This window comes from Rhinopithecus roxellana, chromosome 7 (assembly GCF_007565055.1).
Source record: "Rhinopithecus roxellana isolate Shanxi Qingling chromosome 7, ASM756505v1, whole genome shotgun sequence".
NCBI classification, from domain to species: Eukaryota; Metazoa; Chordata; class Mammalia; order Primates; family Cercopithecidae; genus Rhinopithecus; species Rhinopithecus roxellana.
The window spans coordinates 57,477,796-57,494,692 of record NC_044555.1 but is presented as its reverse complement, the minus strand read 5'-3'; the positions used below and the strand labels follow the sequence as shown (position 1 = coordinate 57,494,692).

At 54.1% G+C, this 16,897-nt stretch overlaps 1 protein-coding gene across 4 annotated transcripts; it reads right to left on the bottom strand.

Annotated features, from left to right (window-relative positions):
* Nucleotides 1-684: 684 nt before the first annotated feature.
* ZFP92 (ZFP92 zinc finger protein) lies at nt 685-15,419 on the bottom strand. Of its 4 annotated transcripts, XM_010361763.2 has the most exons (7): nt 15,229-15,419; nt 14,914-14,962; nt 8,951-9,131; nt 8,668-8,718; nt 8,226-8,352; nt 6,700-6,804; nt 685-6,388 (listed from the first exon to the last, which is right to left on the bottom strand). In XM_010361763.2, the coding sequence occupies exons 4-7, from the start codon at nt 8,698-8,700 to the stop codon at nt 5,403-5,405; spliced, it is 1,251 nt and encodes a 416-aa protein (XP_010360065.1). In that variant the 5' UTR covers nt 8,701-8,718; nt 8,951-9,131; nt 14,914-14,962; nt 15,229-15,419; the 3' UTR covers nt 685-5,402. The 4 variants fall into 4 exon arrangements, with proteins under 4 accessions (XP_010360065.1, XP_030790605.1, XP_030790603.1 ...); XM_030934745.1 differs by lacking the exon at nt 8,951-9,131; XM_030934743.1 differs by lacking the exon at nt 14,914-14,962 and having other exon boundaries at nt 8,668-9,131.
* Nucleotides 15,420-16,897: the final 1,478 nt, after the last annotated feature.

Here is a 16,897-nt window from a genome sequence, read left to right as displayed (position 1 = left end):
TGCAAATCAAAACCACAATGAAATACCACACCACACCCACTGGGATGGCTATAATGAAAAGACAGACAGTAACAAGTGTTAGTGTATTAGTCCGTCCTTGCATTGTTATGAAGAAATACCTGAGATTGGGTAATTTATAAAGAAAAGAGGTTTAATTGGCTCACGGTTTTTCAGGCTGTACAGGAAGCATGGTAGCATCTGCTTCTGGGGAAGCCTCAGGGGCTTTTACTCATGGTGGAATGCAAAGCAGGAGCAGGCACATCGTGCTGCCAGACCAGAAGCAAGAGAGAGAAGGGGGAGGTGCCACACATCTTTAAAGGACCATCTCTCGTGAGAACTCAATCACTGTCATGAGGACAACACCAAGAGGATGGTACTAAACTATTGGTGAGAACCCTGCCCCCATGATCCAGTAACCTCCCACCAGGCCCCACCTTCAACATTGGAGATTATAATTCAACATGAGATTTGGGCGGGGTCACAGATCAAAACTTTATCAGTTGGTGAGGATATGGAGAAATTGAAACGCTTGTACACTGCTGGTGGGAACATAAAATGGTGCAGCTGCTGTGGAAAAGCTTGGCGGTTCCTCCCACAGTTAAACACAGAGTTACCACATGACCCAGCAATTCCACTCCTAGCCGTATATCCAAGAGAAATGAAAACATACGTCTACACAGAAACTGGTACACAAATGTTCACAGTAGCTTTATTTGTCATGGCCAAAACCTGGTAACAACCCAAATGTCCATCAACAGGCATTCAACAGGTATTGTGGTCCACCCATACAATGGGATCCTACCAACAATGAAAATATGAAGTATTGACATGCACAAAAACATCTGACGAAAAAGTAATTGTGCTGAGTGAAAGAGGCCAGACGTACACTGTATGAGTCCATTTCTATGGAATTCTAGAAAATGGAAATTAATCTATAGTGACAGCAAGCCAAGCAGTGGCAGTTCAGATGGGGGACAGTGAGGAGCAGGAAAGAGGGGTTGCTGGGGGCGCAAGGCCACTTTTGGGAGTGGTGGATCAATTCACTGTCTCGATTATGGGGGAGGTTTCATGGGTGTACACACATGCCCCAAACCCTCCAACTGTACACTTTAAAGACGTGCAGTTTCTTGTATACCCACTATACCTTCATAATGCTGTCAAAGAAAGATTAAACAATCACTGACCTTCAGGTCTGCAGCAGGCCTCCATTTCCCACATGAATATTCCCCGGTAGTGGAGAAGGATCTCGTTTGGCTTTCCTGAACACAAAAGGAGGGCACTGCGCTCCTCTCAAAAGTCCAAGGACTTCAATTAAAGGTGTATAAGAATCTGCAGAGCAGCTGTCCAGAACTCCTGGAGGACCCCCGTTTTGTGAAGACAGTGACAGGTGCACTGGGGTTGGCATCAGATGGAACCAGCTGCAAGTTCCATGGCAAGTGGGAGCCCCTGAGACACGTGGCTGGGGCCCTTGTGTCAAAGCTGTCCCCTCTCATGCTGCCTCAGCCTCATCATGCCCCCAGCCCAACACCTCATGGGCACCACAATCATCCGGACGACTACAGTTATAAAATCTGTGGTGGTCAGTGTGTAAATTCAAACCCTGTGGTAGTCACAATTTACATTAACTTCCCTTTGTCATTCTTAGAATAATTCTTTCATGTTTTGGAAAATTGCTCCTCATCAGGAGCCTGTTAGAGCCCAGACTTTTGTATATGGCATCCCAGACTCACCACACTCTGGTTCTAACTGACCTTTTAGCTCATACATGTCCTACCAAAACCTCTCTGCCCTTCTAAGCTTCCCTGAACACACCTCATACTTTCCCTTCTTCCCTGCCTGTCCCAACCCAAGTAATTCCCAGCCAAGGACTCCCTTCCTTTCCCTCTACCTCCACTTCTGTCTCCAGAGCTGCCCTTGTAACTACACTGGTAAGTGTGGGAGCTGTCATGTTGCCTGAAGTCTGGAAACAGAAACGACTGGAAAGAACACACAGCTGTGTTCTCAGGAGACTGATGTGGCACTTTGCTGGGGAACACAGGGGATTAGGTCCAGCCTCCCTTCCCTCTGGTCTCAGAGTCATGGTGTCTGAGTGGCCTCGGGTGGCTGCCAGTGGTACCAGAGAAGCCTGCACTCCTGGGCTGACCCGAGGCAGTTCACCCACAAGGCCTTTCTGTCTCACCTTCACAGGGACCCCCCAAGGAACACCCAAGGCCCGGCTCTGGCCATTTCCCACAATCCCAGGCTTACAGCCTTTCCTATAACCTTGAACCCAATGTCTTCCCATGTAGTTTAAACCCTCAGAATAGCCCCTCTACACTAGAGGGCTCATTTCCAGGCCAATGCTCACAGACCTTCCTTACTTGCAACCAAAGTAAATGAGAACAATTCCATTTCACAACGAATCCAGCCAGGACAAGTTACTAGTTACATGGAGACACTGCCAGAGCATTTATGTGGCTCTTGAAGCATTCACAGTTTCAAAGGGCAAAAAGCCCAAAGGCAAAGGGGATCCAGGTTGGCATCCAGGAAAGTTCTTGGGTGGCGGGCTGGAGGAAGCCTTGGAAAACAGGCCAGACTTTCCCGATAGTTTAAGCTTTTACATTCTAGCTGTCCATCACAAAGCAAGCATGGGTTACCCTCCCAGTTCCCCACATAGCGAGAGGGAGGGAGCCCAATTTCAAGGCACCATTGAAGGAAAAACACAAATGTCCTTTTCGGACATTCTGACTTTAATTCCATGTGAAACCCGTTCAGTTCACGTGGCATACCTAACTGCCACACCCAAAAGAAAATGATAGCAATGACCACCTTTCAGTAAGAATGTCATTAAGAGGAGCTAAATTAGACCAAGCAATGATAAAAGGCTTCACTATTTTAAATGCCATTTATCTAAGTAAGCACTGGGGACCCTGGAGCTTTTCTGGGCACTCCAAAGTCACAGTGCAAGTGCCCAGCATATCTCCTGGCAACTCCACTTTCTGTTGAAAACTCCTGTACCTTGTCCTGCTTGTATCTAGTCAGTCTTGGGCGCAGGTCCTGAGGCGGAAAAAAAAGGAGCTTCTGTTAAAAACAGAGTCTGCTTATGCATCAGAACCAACAGCATGGCAAGATACTAAGGAGTCGACTCTTCTTTAGTGAAAGCTGGCCATTGCATGGCCTCCTGCCACGGGCACCTACTCTGCATGAGGATTGTGTTCCTGGACCCATGCCAGCCCTTGCAAAGACTGCACAGCAGAAAAACCCAGACTTCCCAATGGCCTCATCAGGGACCTCAAATACACCATTCCTAATACTTCTTTTTCTGGAAAATCCAAAGTCGTAGATGCTTCCGATTGCCTCAAGGCAAGGCTGGAGCCGACGATGGTCCCAAGCCTGAGTCTGAGGTGTTAGGACTGCAAGATCCATTTCACTCATGCTTACTGATTACCAGCACTGGGCCTGGCATCAAGGACACGGGGACAGGCATGACACACACTTGTGGGCTTATGAGACAGGCTTGCAGGCAAGAACACAATCACAGGACAGGGGACAGGGACCTGCTGAAGGACGCTACGGTATAAGTGCAACTTACAAGAACTCTAGAAGTTTTCAAAAAATATATATATATATATAAAACCTGTGTGTGTGTGTGTGTGTGTGTGTGTGTGTATAACATTTCTGGAGTTGTCCTAGTGACTGGCACTCCAAGCAGTATTCTCCGAGGGAATCCTGTATGTTCGGTCTTCCCACACTCTCCTGATAGGAGCCAGCTGTCTTTGAACCTCCTCCACCTCCACCACACCTACCACCCACCTGCCCTCAGGCCTTGTGAATGACAAACCCTCTCTCCCCTGGGAGGGGACAGGGCTGGAAGGAGGTGGCCGCTGACCAGGACGCTGGGCTGAGAGCACCAAGGGGCAGAGCTTGTGAGCCCAGCTCTGGGGACAGTGCTGGGGGACTAGGATAAGGCCTGCCAGCAGCTGCCTCTGCCAGCCCCGAGCCTTTTCCTTGAGAATTCCCCTTGGCTTTCAGTAAAGTGCCATTTGAAGGGTCTGCCCTGTTTCTGCAGGGCTAAGGGGAAGAGGGGTGGACTGCATCATTGTAGGGAGAAGAGGGGTCAGGCTTGCCACCACACTCATCGGTTTGGGGGGCAGGCCTGGAGTGGCCCCCTTTCTCCTGCCTGAGGTCTTCTCAGAGGGCTGGGGGAACTCTTATTTAGGCAGTGATTCCCTGATACTCCGATATGGCAAAATCTCTATTTTCAAAGTACATTACCCCTGAATACAAAAACATTCAAAGCAACGGAATGTCCAATATTCTACAAAATGCCACGCAAAAGACATTCGATGAAAGATTTGTTCCTGGGCTTGCTCTGTTGCCTAAGTGCAAATTCCTAACCCGTCTGGCTTTCCTCCTAATCGTCACCAGCCACAAGAGAGGCTGCCTGATGGGGAGGAGCAGGTAAGTGTGAAGCTTTAGGCACTGGTGGTGGGGCGGGGCAGGGGGACAGGGGACAGAGAGGCCAGGGTGGCCTTTGCTGGTGGGGTCTGGGGGGCAGAAGGTAGTGGGCGGGCAGGGGGGAAACCAAAGTCAGCAGCAGGGTGGCTAGCTACAAATGTCCAATTGTGAGTGACCTGAAGGGTCTTATCCTCTCTGCAGGGCCTGGGCTAGCCATTCCCAGAACCACAGGTGCTCAGGCATGATGGGGCCTGGGCGCTACTCCTCCTTCCAGAAGCAGCTGGGGGCACCCAGACAAGGCGGGAGTTTTCCGGCACAGCCCCCCATCCTGTACCCACATTCAGGGAGTCTCTTGCCTCTGTGCTAACTTTAGCGCCTCCTCCACCTCAATATAAGCGCTTAAAGGATTAAAGTGCTTTCAGTAGCTTCTACCTGGGAACACTAACAACTCTTAGGACGAGGGGAACGACCCCCAGGGAGGAAATGGACCACTCCTCTATAACTCAAAGCCAGCGTGCCCCCGGCTGGCTGGCCTCACTGGCCTCACGCGGCCTCCCCGCTACCCGCAGCAGGCGATTCTGATGCAAATCGGGGGGTGGTTCGTGCATCCCCTCCACACACGTCTGTACACACACAATAGTACCTGTGGCTCAGGGACGAGTGGCCCAGGTGCCGTCTCTATGCCTCAGTTGCAAGGCCCAGGACTCAGGAGGGAGTAGAGGGCCTCCATTCCCAGCCCGCACTGCCGTTAATGGAGGAGCCAGGGCAGGCGGCAGTCCTCGGTTTTGGGTCCTTCCTGCGTTTCTCAACTTCAGGGTGAGGCTCTGCCTGTGGTCTTCTGATGACCAAAGAGGTCAGGGCTGTGGCCGAAATCGAGGCCCTGGGAGGGCAGTCTTCCCATCTGAAGGGGGCTGAGCCTCGACGTCCCCAAGAAGGCCCCCCACGCAGACCGGCCCCATGGGGAGTCAGCGGCGACTGGGCCTCGAAGGCCTGGCGGCCGCGCTCGGCCGCGGGGGGCTGCTGGCCGCCAGCGCGCTCCCAGGGCCACCGCTCCCAGGGCCCGCTCTCCGCCGCGCGGTCTCCGCTTTCGCGGGGCGCCTGGCGCCGTGCACTGCCTGGTGCTTGAATAGGTTGGCGCGCCGGCCGAAGGCCTTGCCGCAGTCGCTGCACTCGTAGGGCTTCTCACCGCTGTGCACGCGCCGGTGCTGGCTGAGGCCCGAACGACCACGGAAGGCCTTGCCACACTCGCGGCACGCGAAGGGGCGCTCGCCGCTGTGGCTGCGCTGGTGGTGGATCAGCTGCGAGACACCCTTGAAGGCCTTGGCGCACTGGCGGCAGGCGTAGGGCTTCTCGCCGCGGTGCGTGCGCTGGTGTTCTATGAGGTTGGAGCTGCGGCTGAAGGCCTTGCCGCACTCGGGGCACGCGTAGGGCCGCTCACCGCTGTGCACGCGCGCGTGCTCCAGGAGCGCGAAGCTGCGGCGGAACAGTTTGCCGCAGTCGCCGCAGGCGAAGGGCCGCTCGCCGCTGTGGATGACCTGGTGCTTGATGAGGTTGGAGCTGCGCGTGAAGGTCTTGCTGCACTCGGGGCAGGCGTAGGGCTTCTCGCCGCTGTGGATGCGCTGGTGCTCTAGGAGCGCGAAGCTGCGGCGGAACAGCTTGCCGCACTCACGGCACGCGTAAGGTTTCTCGCCACTGTGGATGATACGGTGCTTGATGAGGTTGGAGCTGCGGCTGAAGGCCTTCCCGCACTGCTGGCACAGGTACCGCTTCTCTGCGCCTTTGGGGCCCTGCGGCCCCGCGGCCGAGCTTGGCCCCAAGCCCTGGGAACCTCTCTGGAGCACAGACGACCTCGCCTCCTGCCCCTCCTTGCCACCTTGTGAATCTACCCCGGGGAGTTGTCGTCCAGAATGCTTCTGCGTTGAAGTCGAAGTCTTGCTCTGTGTTCTGTCACCTGGAAAGACAGTGCACCAGGCAGTGTCACCCCCTTGCCAAGGCATGAGAGAGATGAATGAGCAGGAGGTGAGGACATAGGAGGATGGAGCAAGGTGACCACAGAACATGAAGTAATCACACAGGCAGACAGGAGAGATGAAGGGGCGGGAGGATGGGCTGGAGACAGCGGGGCTGCTGTGACACCTGGAGATTGCCACCTGCCTCCAAAGAGGATTTCCCACCCAAAGCGGCAGCGTACCCTCCCCTGCCCCCTTTGCCACTGCTATTTCTTTTCCCCCTGACGGGGAGCTGGTTGAGCACCTCACTCACCTATGTGCAATCCTGCGGTGGTCCAGGTTCTGGGGATGTCTGCTACCCAGGGTCCTTCCCCTCGCTCCAATTGAGAGATCAGGTGAGGCTTGGAGAAGGAAAATCCTGGGCGTGGAATATGAAGCAGGTCAGGACCACTATGGCTAAGGACAGGATCGCTCCTGAACTCAGGGCATTCTCAGTATCTTCAGGTAACAGAGAACAAAGAACTCTCTAAAGAGCACTATGGGAAGGCCCAGAGAAAGGGCCGAGTCCCTCTGGGAGGGCAAGGGCTCCCGCGCGTCCAGGGCCAGGTGGGCACGGAGATCTTCAGTAGCTGGTGATTTGAGCCATGAGGACAACTGTGCTTGTCACCCGGCCTGCAGGGAGGCTGAGAAGCTCATGAGAACTCGGGAATGTGTGTGGGGACCCTGAGGGACAGAAGAAGGGCTTGCAAGCCCCAGGGAGTATTGGGAGGCCAACAGCCATGTGCCCCGAAAGCTGAAGTGCCCTGTTTCATAATCCAGCTCCACTGAGGATCCCAGACCCCTCCCTGGAACCCCAGGTCTGCCTGGTGAGGGTCAGAAGGAATCCAGGGGATGAAGCTGCTTTCCCTCTATGGGGCTAGATTATAGAGGCAAAAATCTGTGGAGTCAGACCCCCACAACCGCAAAGGCAGTAGGGTTCAATGTTGAAGCCCCTCTGGATTTTCCGTCCAGCGGCAAGGGGAAATGGACTGTTTCCATTTCCACTGGGAAGTGGAGTGTCTGAGCTAAGCTGCAGCAGCCAACCTTGCTGGGCACACTGGGGGAAAGACCAGAGGCCCAGTCCCACTCTGTCTCATGCATGCATCTCTCATCAGCTGCGCGAGGCAGGGGCAAGTCACTGGCACCCTCAGAGGTTCTGCGCCCCACCTGAAAACATTCCTGAGTGCTCCGGCCCCTATCTGTCTAGCCTGTGAATCCTGCTTTTGCCTTTTAATTGGCAAAATTGCTGCCCCTTCTGGCAGTGGGGGTGCACTGGCATGGAAGGGGAGAGCAGCGTGCTCCAAGCTGCCCCAGCTCCTCCAGGGACTTCTCAAGGCTTGACATCCAAGTCTACACTTTGTCCTTATGTGGGACCTCCCTGGTCTATGGAAGGAAAAAATGTTGCTAAATTTTATAAAGTGGAATGGATGCAAAACGCAGCCGTCATAGAAACAAATTAAGTCTAAAAGAGTGCACATAAATATTCCAGCAGAATTTGCATCTCTCTTTTGAGAAGAAAAAGATTTAGTTGATTCATGATTTTATATACAAGATAAGTCTGATACTGAAACTTACAGGCCAAAGCATTTACCTAAAACATTTACAGACCACTTAGCTAAAAAGCATCTGACTGAGATGGCAGCTGGCCTGCAATGGATTACTGGTATTACTGGCCTGATGGAGAAATGCATTTATTCTTGGGCTCATAGCAACCAATAAACAGGAAACTCGGAAATAAATTGAGCCCAGAGACAGAGTAGGTGGGACTGGGTGTGTGTATGTCGTGGGGGGATCACTTACCCAGTGACACCAAATGGCTATAGTTCTCCAGCATCACCCGCTTGTAGAGGACCTTTTGTCTGAGGTCCAGAAGCTTCCATTCTGTCTTTGTGAAGTACACGGACACGTCCTCAAAAGATACTGGCACCTAAAAGAAGGCATTCTTGTGGCCACAGGGGAATTCAACCCCCTGGGCCCCTGGAGGAGCTGACAGAAACAAAATGTGGGGTTGGGGGAGCCCTGGAAGGCTCAGCAGGTGGAAAGGCTCAGGTTGCACGAGTTGTAAGACAGAAAAACAGGCAGCACAGCCGACAGAGGCAGGAAGCCCAGATTGTGGGCCTCAGGAAATGAGAACGATGCTAAGGGCAGCCTAAGCTCAGCCCAGTTGGACAGGCTCGGGCATGAGGAGGCAGCAGACAGGGGCTGCCAGGGGGAGAGGCCAGGGAGAGGGGCCACCACTCACCTTGGGTCTCGTGGTCAGAAGAATGGCCGCCATCCCCAGGGCACAGAGGAGCTAAGGGAAATGCAAAGAGCCCCCTGTGAGCCCAGGCCAGCCTGGAGCAGCCAATCTGTGACCTGCTTCAAGACCCTGCTTAGTTTTTCTTGTGAAATAAGAAGCACAGCAGCCACCTGTGGTGTTCTCACTTCTGCAGCTTCACCAAGGGCACCTGACTATCAGACCTTCTGTATGGCTTCCTGGGGCGGCCATAACAAGGACTACAAATCGGGGCCTTTAAGCAACACACATTTTTCTCTCCTGGTTCTGGAGGTCAGAAGTCCAAGATCCAGGTGCTGGGAGGCCCCCGCTCCACTGAAGCCCCTTCCTCGCCTCTTTTAGCTTCTCGTGGTTGCCAGCAATCCTTCTCGGCCTCTGTCTTCGTGCAGCCATCCTCTCTGTGTGTGTGTCTGTGTCCAAATTTCCCTGGTCTGTTGAGAATGCCAGTCACTGGATTAGGGCCCACCCTGCTCCTACAGTATGACCTCATCTTACCTTGATTACAGCTGCAAAGACTCCCTTTCCAAATGAGGTCACAGTCACAGGTACCAGGATCTTGAGACTTCAATATGTCTTTTTGGGGGGCACCATTCAAACCCAGGACACTTTCTGCAACTGAGCTGCCATGCCCACTTCCCATACTGGCACTTGCCTGACCAGGCTTTCAAGGGAGCCCATTCCTTCTTTCTTCTTTTGCTGCTTTTCCTAGCTGTCTCCCCATGTGGCCAGTGCCCCCTGACCCCAACTTTTCAGCCATTCCTAGAAGCTCCACTGCCAATCCCCTTCCCCCAGGTTGGGATTCTTAAGGAAACTCCAAATGCACACGTACCACCTCCCCTTGTGACATGAGACTTGCTTTCAAGGAAGAGAAGAGAGGTGAGGGCAGTGCAGAATCAAGGGGGACCTACAGTAGTGGGGGTGCTCTCTGAAGGGGTGACATTCAGGCGGAGAGCTGGAGGCTAAGAGTGGCAAAGAGAGTAGCCAGCCAATAGCACAGCACATACCCTGGCCCTCAGATGGTCCTGCATTTGGCATTCATGGTGCTGAAAATTAGGGAACAGGCACAGAGGATGACACCACGTGGGACCGTGGGGGGACAGCAGGAAGTTGAGTTTCAGGCTAAGAGTAGGGAACATGAAATTGACAAAGTGGACAAAATTCATCTTGGCCTCAGGACTTCTCCATATCAGTTCTCAATGCCAGATGACAGTCAGTGCTGTGGGTTGGATATCTGAGCCTCCAAACGTCACGTTGCAATTTGATCCCCAATGTTGGAGGTGGGGCCTCATAGGAGTTGTTTGGGTCATGGGGGTGAGTCCCTCATGAACAGGTTAATGCCCTCCCTCAAGGGTGAGTGAGTCCTTGCTCTGTGAGAGCTGGTTGTTAAAAAGAGCCTGGCCCCTCCCCTCATCTTGCGTCCCCTCTGGCCACGTGATCTCTGCACATGTGCCACCAGCTCCCCTTCGACTCCCACCCTGAGTGGAAGTAGCTTGAGGCTCTCACTAGATGCAGGCGCCCGGTCTTGAACTTTCCAGCCAGCAAAATCCTGAGCTAAAGAAACCTTTTCTCTTTATAAATTACCCAGCCTCTGGTATTTCCTTTACAGCAACACAGGAGGACTAGGACAGGGGGGTAAAAGATTGTTCCTTTCTCAGCACACACCCCCACCAACTACTTCCTGGTTTCTCTGCTTCTCTGTCTGGAATTTCCATTTTGTTGGTCTCCAAGCTTTTATTGATGTTCCAATGGGTAACTACAACAGTTTGTGCCAACAACACCACAGGAGAGAGGGAGAGGGGACAGGGTCCCAGGAGCATAGAGAAGGACCGCTATAGTATTCACTTGGCATTTAAATTGCTCCAAAGTCCCTTATCATCCATGATGACCTGCCAGCCAACATTGGTCCAAGATACATAAGCTGATGTTCTGAATGCCTGAGGGTGGAATGGATGCTAAACCATTAGGTTAAAGACTGAGAGAGAAAGGAGTATCACATATCAAAATGCCATCCTGTGATTATTTGAGGGCTGCAAGAGAGTAAACGCAGCCTTGGCACTCAATGTCCAGTGTCCAGAGGCCCTTGGGAATAGATGACACCACGAGGAAGCAACCTGCCTGACCCAGAAAGTGGGCTGTTCCACAGAGCAACCGGTCCAGTATCCTCTGCAAATCAGTGTCATGGGGGGAGAAAGGAGACTGGCGAGAGAGGCTGTTCCAGATGAAAAGAGATTTAAGGGTCCCAGCACCCAAGTGCAAGAGGGGTTGTCAATTAGATGCTGGCGTAAATGAGAGAGTCGTCAAAGGCATTAGGGATCACTGGGAGGGGGTGACTATGGGGTGGCCCTCAGAAGACAGTAGGGGATCATTACTGCTCTTGTGTTGGATAGATAGTGGCACTGGGTCATGGAAGAAAATGTCCCTTTTAAAGAAATGAATATTGAAGCATTTCGGGGAGGGAATGACATGCAACTTACTTTAAAACCTTTCACAAAGAGAAAGAGAAAAAAGCTGACACAAAAAAGGCAAGATGGTGATTAAAAAGAAGAAAAAAAAGGAACTATGGAAAACAGACTGGTGGCTTGTCAGTGAGTTAAACGTAGTTACCGTATGACCCAGCAATTCCACTTCTGGGTATATACCCCCAAATAATTGAAAAGAGGTGGTTCACACAAACCTTTGTGCACCCGTGTTCACAGCAGCATTAATCACTACAGCCGAAAGGTGGAAGCAGCCCGAATGTCCATTGATGGATGGATGGACCAACACCATGAGTCTATATATATAATGGAAGAGTATTTGGCCATAGAAAGAAAGGAAATTCTGACACATGCTACCATGTGGATGAACCCTGAGGACACTACTCAGTGAAAGAAGGCAGATGGAGACTTGAAAGGTCACATATTGTATGATTCCATTTTGTGATGTAACATCACATTTCCCAAGAGCCGTCTTGACCTAGTTTTGAAATAGTGGCTAAAACCTCTCATCTCTATGCCCTTCGAGGGCAGTTTGCTAAGTCCCCACTCCCACCATTTTTCTACAATTTCCCTCTCTCCGGGTCCACCAAACACACACCCAAATGGCCCCTGCCTCATTGAGCCCCCACACTCTGGGGCCAAGGCACGCACCAGATGAATAGGGACAGCCCCTATGCCCTGGAGCCTGAAAACTTATGCAACTCAATCAATCCAAAGGAAGTCCAAGAAACCTAGCCACCCGCCTCTGCTGGCCCCTCCAGCCCCAGCTGCTGTTTCCCTGTCCCCAGGTCTAACCCCTGTGTGGCCCTGCCTGGCAGCCTTCTCTCGTTCAGAGCTATACAGAACAAAAAGCTGAGCCTTTCATCTATCCCAGGGTCCTGCCATCCAAAGAACCTTTAACTCTCATAAAAATGTTTGTCCAGATCTGGTAAATCCATCGTGTCAGAAGGCAGATTGGTGGGTGCCAGGGGCTGGGGGGATGGGGAGTGACTGCTAATGGGTCTAGAGGTTTCCTTATGGGGCAATGAGAATGCTCTGGAGCTAGATAGGGGTGGTGACTGCACAACATGGTGAATGTACTAAATGGCCTCTGAATTGTTCTCTTTAAAATGGTTAATTTGGCCAGGCGTGGTGGCTCACACCTGTAATCCCAGCACTTTGGGAGGCTGAGGTGGGTGAATCACTTGAGCTCAGGAGTTGGAGACCAGCCTGGCCAACACAGTGAGACCCCATCTCTACAAAAAATACATAAAATTAGCTTGGCGTGGTGGCATGTGTCTGTAGTCCCAGATACTTGGGAGGCTGAGGTGGGGTGATGGCTTGAACTGGGAAGGTTGAGGCTGCAGCGAGCCGTGATTGCACCACTGTACTCCAGCCTGGGCGACAGGGTGAGACTCTGTCTCAAAAAGTTAATTTTTATGTTGTGTGAATCTCACCTCAATCAAAAAGGAGGAAAAAGAAATGCTCCTGTAAGGTAAAATCATTCTAATGTCCGCGGGCAACACCTCATTTCACTGGGAGTCCTGTAAAACTAAAAGTGCAGGGGGAGGTGCTACTGATAATTTGCCAGTGCTTTCAGACTAGTATAAAATTATTGTTTTGAAAAGCAACATAAGCTCATTTTTTTCCCTACCATAACAGTACTGAAAGTTCACTACCCATTTTGGACAAGTTGAAAGGGGGAGGAGTTATCTCTAGTCCCTCCACCCCAAGATGTACTGAGGCAGGTCTGAGCCCCAAGGGAGCACAGCACTGTTGAGTGGTGACCCCCTGAGTGAACACCCCATCGGCGGGAGTCCGCCCAGAGACAGAGACCCGCACTCAAGTGCAGCATCCGAAGACCCAGCGGAGGTGCTGGTCACACCAAGCCATCACGCAGAGCAGTGCCTGTCCTTGAGAACTAGTTCCCGAAAATCCTCTACAATTTCAACTCCTGGAAAGAAAGACACGACAAACCCTGTGCCCATAGAACTTAAGTAACACCCAGGCGGGCACTGCTCTGTGCATCTGAGGACAGAAGCACCTGGAAGGCGCCTGGTGGAACTAGAGAGCAGCTTCTTCCAGCTGGACCGGAAAGACCCTGTGACCTTTGGGGACCAGCAGAGCAGAGGCCAAGCAGAAGGATAATCCTGGGCTCCGAAGCCAGGCTCCCCCGAGGCGCAGCATTGGGCACGCAGGTGAGAATCCACCAGACCTCGGCGCCTCAGGTAAGAAGCCAGGAAGGCCCATCAACCTGAGTGACCCGTGCCACTGCCAGTCCCTCCATGGCTGCTCCACCTCTGTGAGGGGCCTCGGACCCGAGACCCCTGCTTGTGGACCTTAGCCTATGGGTGGAACTGAGTATGCAGGGTGCTCCACGCGGGGAGGGCCGGGAAGGGGATGAGTGCAGGGCCACTGCTGGCAAGGAAGCCTGGCCAACCGAGGGGAGAGCTGGCTCCAGCAGGATGCCTTAAGACGACCACTAGATGGGGAGATATTCCCAGAAAAAGAAAAAAGAACCCACACAGACAAACAACATTCAGAAAAGCATCTAGCAGTCCCACTCAGTGGGAGCAGGAATTGGGGCTTTTTCATCCACAACAAGGGACAGGCATGGCCACTTTGGTTGGGTTTCTTCCATCCTGGGAGATCTTGCTTTTCTCAGCGCCACCAGCTTTCCTTGGCCTGAGGCCCTAGTTACCTGCTGCCCACCTGGCAGAACGGCTGGAGAAGGAAACTGGAGAAAGCTGGAGCCAAGGCCTGGCCTGGGTCCTGCATGGGTCGACCAGGGCCCTCCATGCAGCCTAGACTGAAAAAGTCCTCTGAGGAGCTTCCTTGCAGCTGGGCAGGCCTTGCCCTCTGGGGGCAGAGGCTAATCTAGCCAAAAGGGGGCCACCCAGGCTGCTGAGGGATCCTTCTAAGAGGCGGGTCGGGTCCTGTCCTGCTCTGCTCACAGTTATCCCTGGGCTGCCCGTGTCACTCAGAGTAAACTCACACAGCCCTTCCTGACCTTGCCCAACCCTCCTCCCACCTCTGCACCTCCCTCCGCTCCGCCACACTCTTGCTCCCGTGAGCCAGGCCAGTCCTGCCTCAGGGCCTTTGCACAGGGGATTCCCTGTGCCTAGAATGCTCTTCCAAAACCATAACCACATGCCTCGCTCTTTCACCACCTTCGAGTTTTGGTAGAAATGTCGCTTTGAAATGAGACTTATTCTAACCACACCACCTAAACTGGCAACCAGACCTCCCTTCCCCAGCTCTTACTGCCTTTTAACAGACTCTATAATTACTAATGGAAAACATTTTCTGCTTATTGTCTGCGCTCAGCCACTAGAACGAGAACCACAGGGCAGGGCTTACTACCGTCGCGTCCCTGGCAGATCTCAAATGCTTGCTCAGGAGGTATCTGTGGGATTGAATCAGTGGCAACTAGCCCTGCAGGGAAGCGCTGGGCGCTGCTTTCTGCCCAGCTCGACTGGCTCCTTCTCTCACCCTTGCCCACCACCTTCCATAGGCCCTTCGCTTCCTCCTTGGCTTGGCTAAGCTTATGCTTTTCCATGGTACGCCAGTCACCTGGTCAACACCCTGCGCCACCGCGAGGCACCAGCCCCCACCTGATACCCTCTGGAGCACAATTTTGGGCATCGTGCCCCCATCTGGAGACCCTCAGGGCCGGTGCCTGGGCAGCAGTGCCACAACCTCACAATACCAGTATGCCCAGCACTCTCACACCCAGAGGTGCAAAATCCAAACTCACCAGGCGGATCAGCGACGGGATGCTCTTTAGCCAGCCTCGGAACCGGTGGCTGGAAACCAATCAGGAGAGAAATTGACAAACACGGGCCGCGGCTCCCAGCGCCCAGCCCTGGATGGCTCTTCTCCCCTGGCGCCCCTGGTACGGGGCGGCCCCGAGGGCTGGTTCGGCTGCTTAGTGCTAGCCCGCCTCCCAGGGCGTCCCTGCCTGTCGCCGCCGCCGCCGCCGCTCCCTCATCCCCCTCGCCACCTGCACCCTGCCGAGACGGACCCCTTATCCGCTTACCCGCACCCCTGCGGCCCAGCTCGGCCCTCCTACCTGGGCTCGGCGGGCGGCTGAGGGAGTCGGCCTCCCTTCCCGCCCCCGGCAGGCCCGAGGCCAAGGCCGCCACCTCCTCCGAGAAGCCCTCGGAGGCCGCGTCCCCAGGAAACGGGGGCGGGGGTGAGGGCTCCCAGGCGTGTCTCGACCTCGCCTCTGGGTACCGCTCACGAGGAGCGTCCTGAAGGGGAGTCTCCGTCCGGTGCAGGGAGCGGGCGGGGCCGGGGCGGTGGCAGCGTGGGAACGGGGCGCGGGGGGGTGGGGGGCATGGAGCATGCGCGGCGCGGCGGGATGGCGGCCCGCCCCGCGCCAGCCCCGCAGGGGCGTCTGGCCTCGCTCCCCACGCGCTCCGAGGCACTTCCGCTTTCTGTCTGGGCTGCTCCGAAGGCTGGAGTCGAAGTGGTCAGCGCACCGCGGTTCCTGAAGGGGACAGGGGAGGGACCCGCGTTGACAGAACACCTCTTAATGGGCTAGACCCCTGGGCATTATTACGTCCATTGATTCAGTTATTCATCTCGCTGGGATCCCCCGGACCTCTGCAGGGCAGCTAGCACCAAGTGGCCCGGCCACGGTCGTTCAGTAAAGGAGCATCCCTGGTGACCCAGGATGGCAAGGATCGGAAAGTGGGGAAGAGGTGAAAGGTGACTCGGGGAGGATGGTGTGGAGACAAAGGGAGGTCAGGGAAGCGCAAGAAGCCAAGACCTTTTGGGTGCATCTGGCTTTCCCTCAGGTTACCGCAGGGGATCGCACCTGGAGTTTGTCCTTTTCCAACGGGTCATGCTCCACGTGGTACAGCCGGGATTGAAATCCAAGGCTGGTTGGGCTGTTGCTCTGTTGACAATTGTGAGATCCTTAACAAATAGTGAAGTGTATGAAAAAGACCGTAAAAGAAAAGCAACAGGGAAAAATCAGCCACATCACATATCCCAGCCCCGGCCACTGGGAACTAAGCACGAGGTGGGAGCCCCCTTGGCCTCTGAACCAGAGCTCAGAGGTTTCTTTTCTTCAGAGACCCTGGGCCCTGGCCAGGAGCACTTAGCCCACAGCAAGGAGCCCTCTGCAGGCTTGTGCTCCCAGAACAAAAGCTGTCCATCCGGGGCATAGAGGAAAGGCGAGGACGTGCTCAGGAAATCCCCGGTTGCAGGGAGCAGGGCCCCCAGGGGGCCCAGTGCAGGGACAGCTTCCGAGTCCCTTTCCCACAGCAGGGCAGGGAGGCTCCCAGTGGCCCTCGGCTGTGTGTCCTGGTGCCCAAGCTTGTCCCTTCACCGGGGCTCTGGTTGGGCAGGCTGGGGCCTGGGCTGTTGAGATGTTGTGGGGTGACTGGTTGGTGCCCCCTGAAAGATACGTCTGTATCTTGACACCCGGGCCCTATGAACAGGGCCTTATATGCGAAAAAAGGGTGTCTGCAGATGTCATTAAACTGAGGATGTGGAGATGAGAGCAACCTAGAGGATCCAGGGGGACCCAAATCCAAGGACAGTTTCCTTAGAAGAGACAGGAGAGAGAGAGACAGAGAAGGCCATGTGGAGGCAAAGGTGGGGAGTGCCTAGAGTCCCCAGAAGCTGGAAGAGGTGGGTGGATCCTCCCCCAGAGCCACAGGAGGAAGCGCCCGATTCTGGACTCCGGCCTCCAGAACTGGGAGAGTCAATTCCTGTTGGCTGAAGCCACG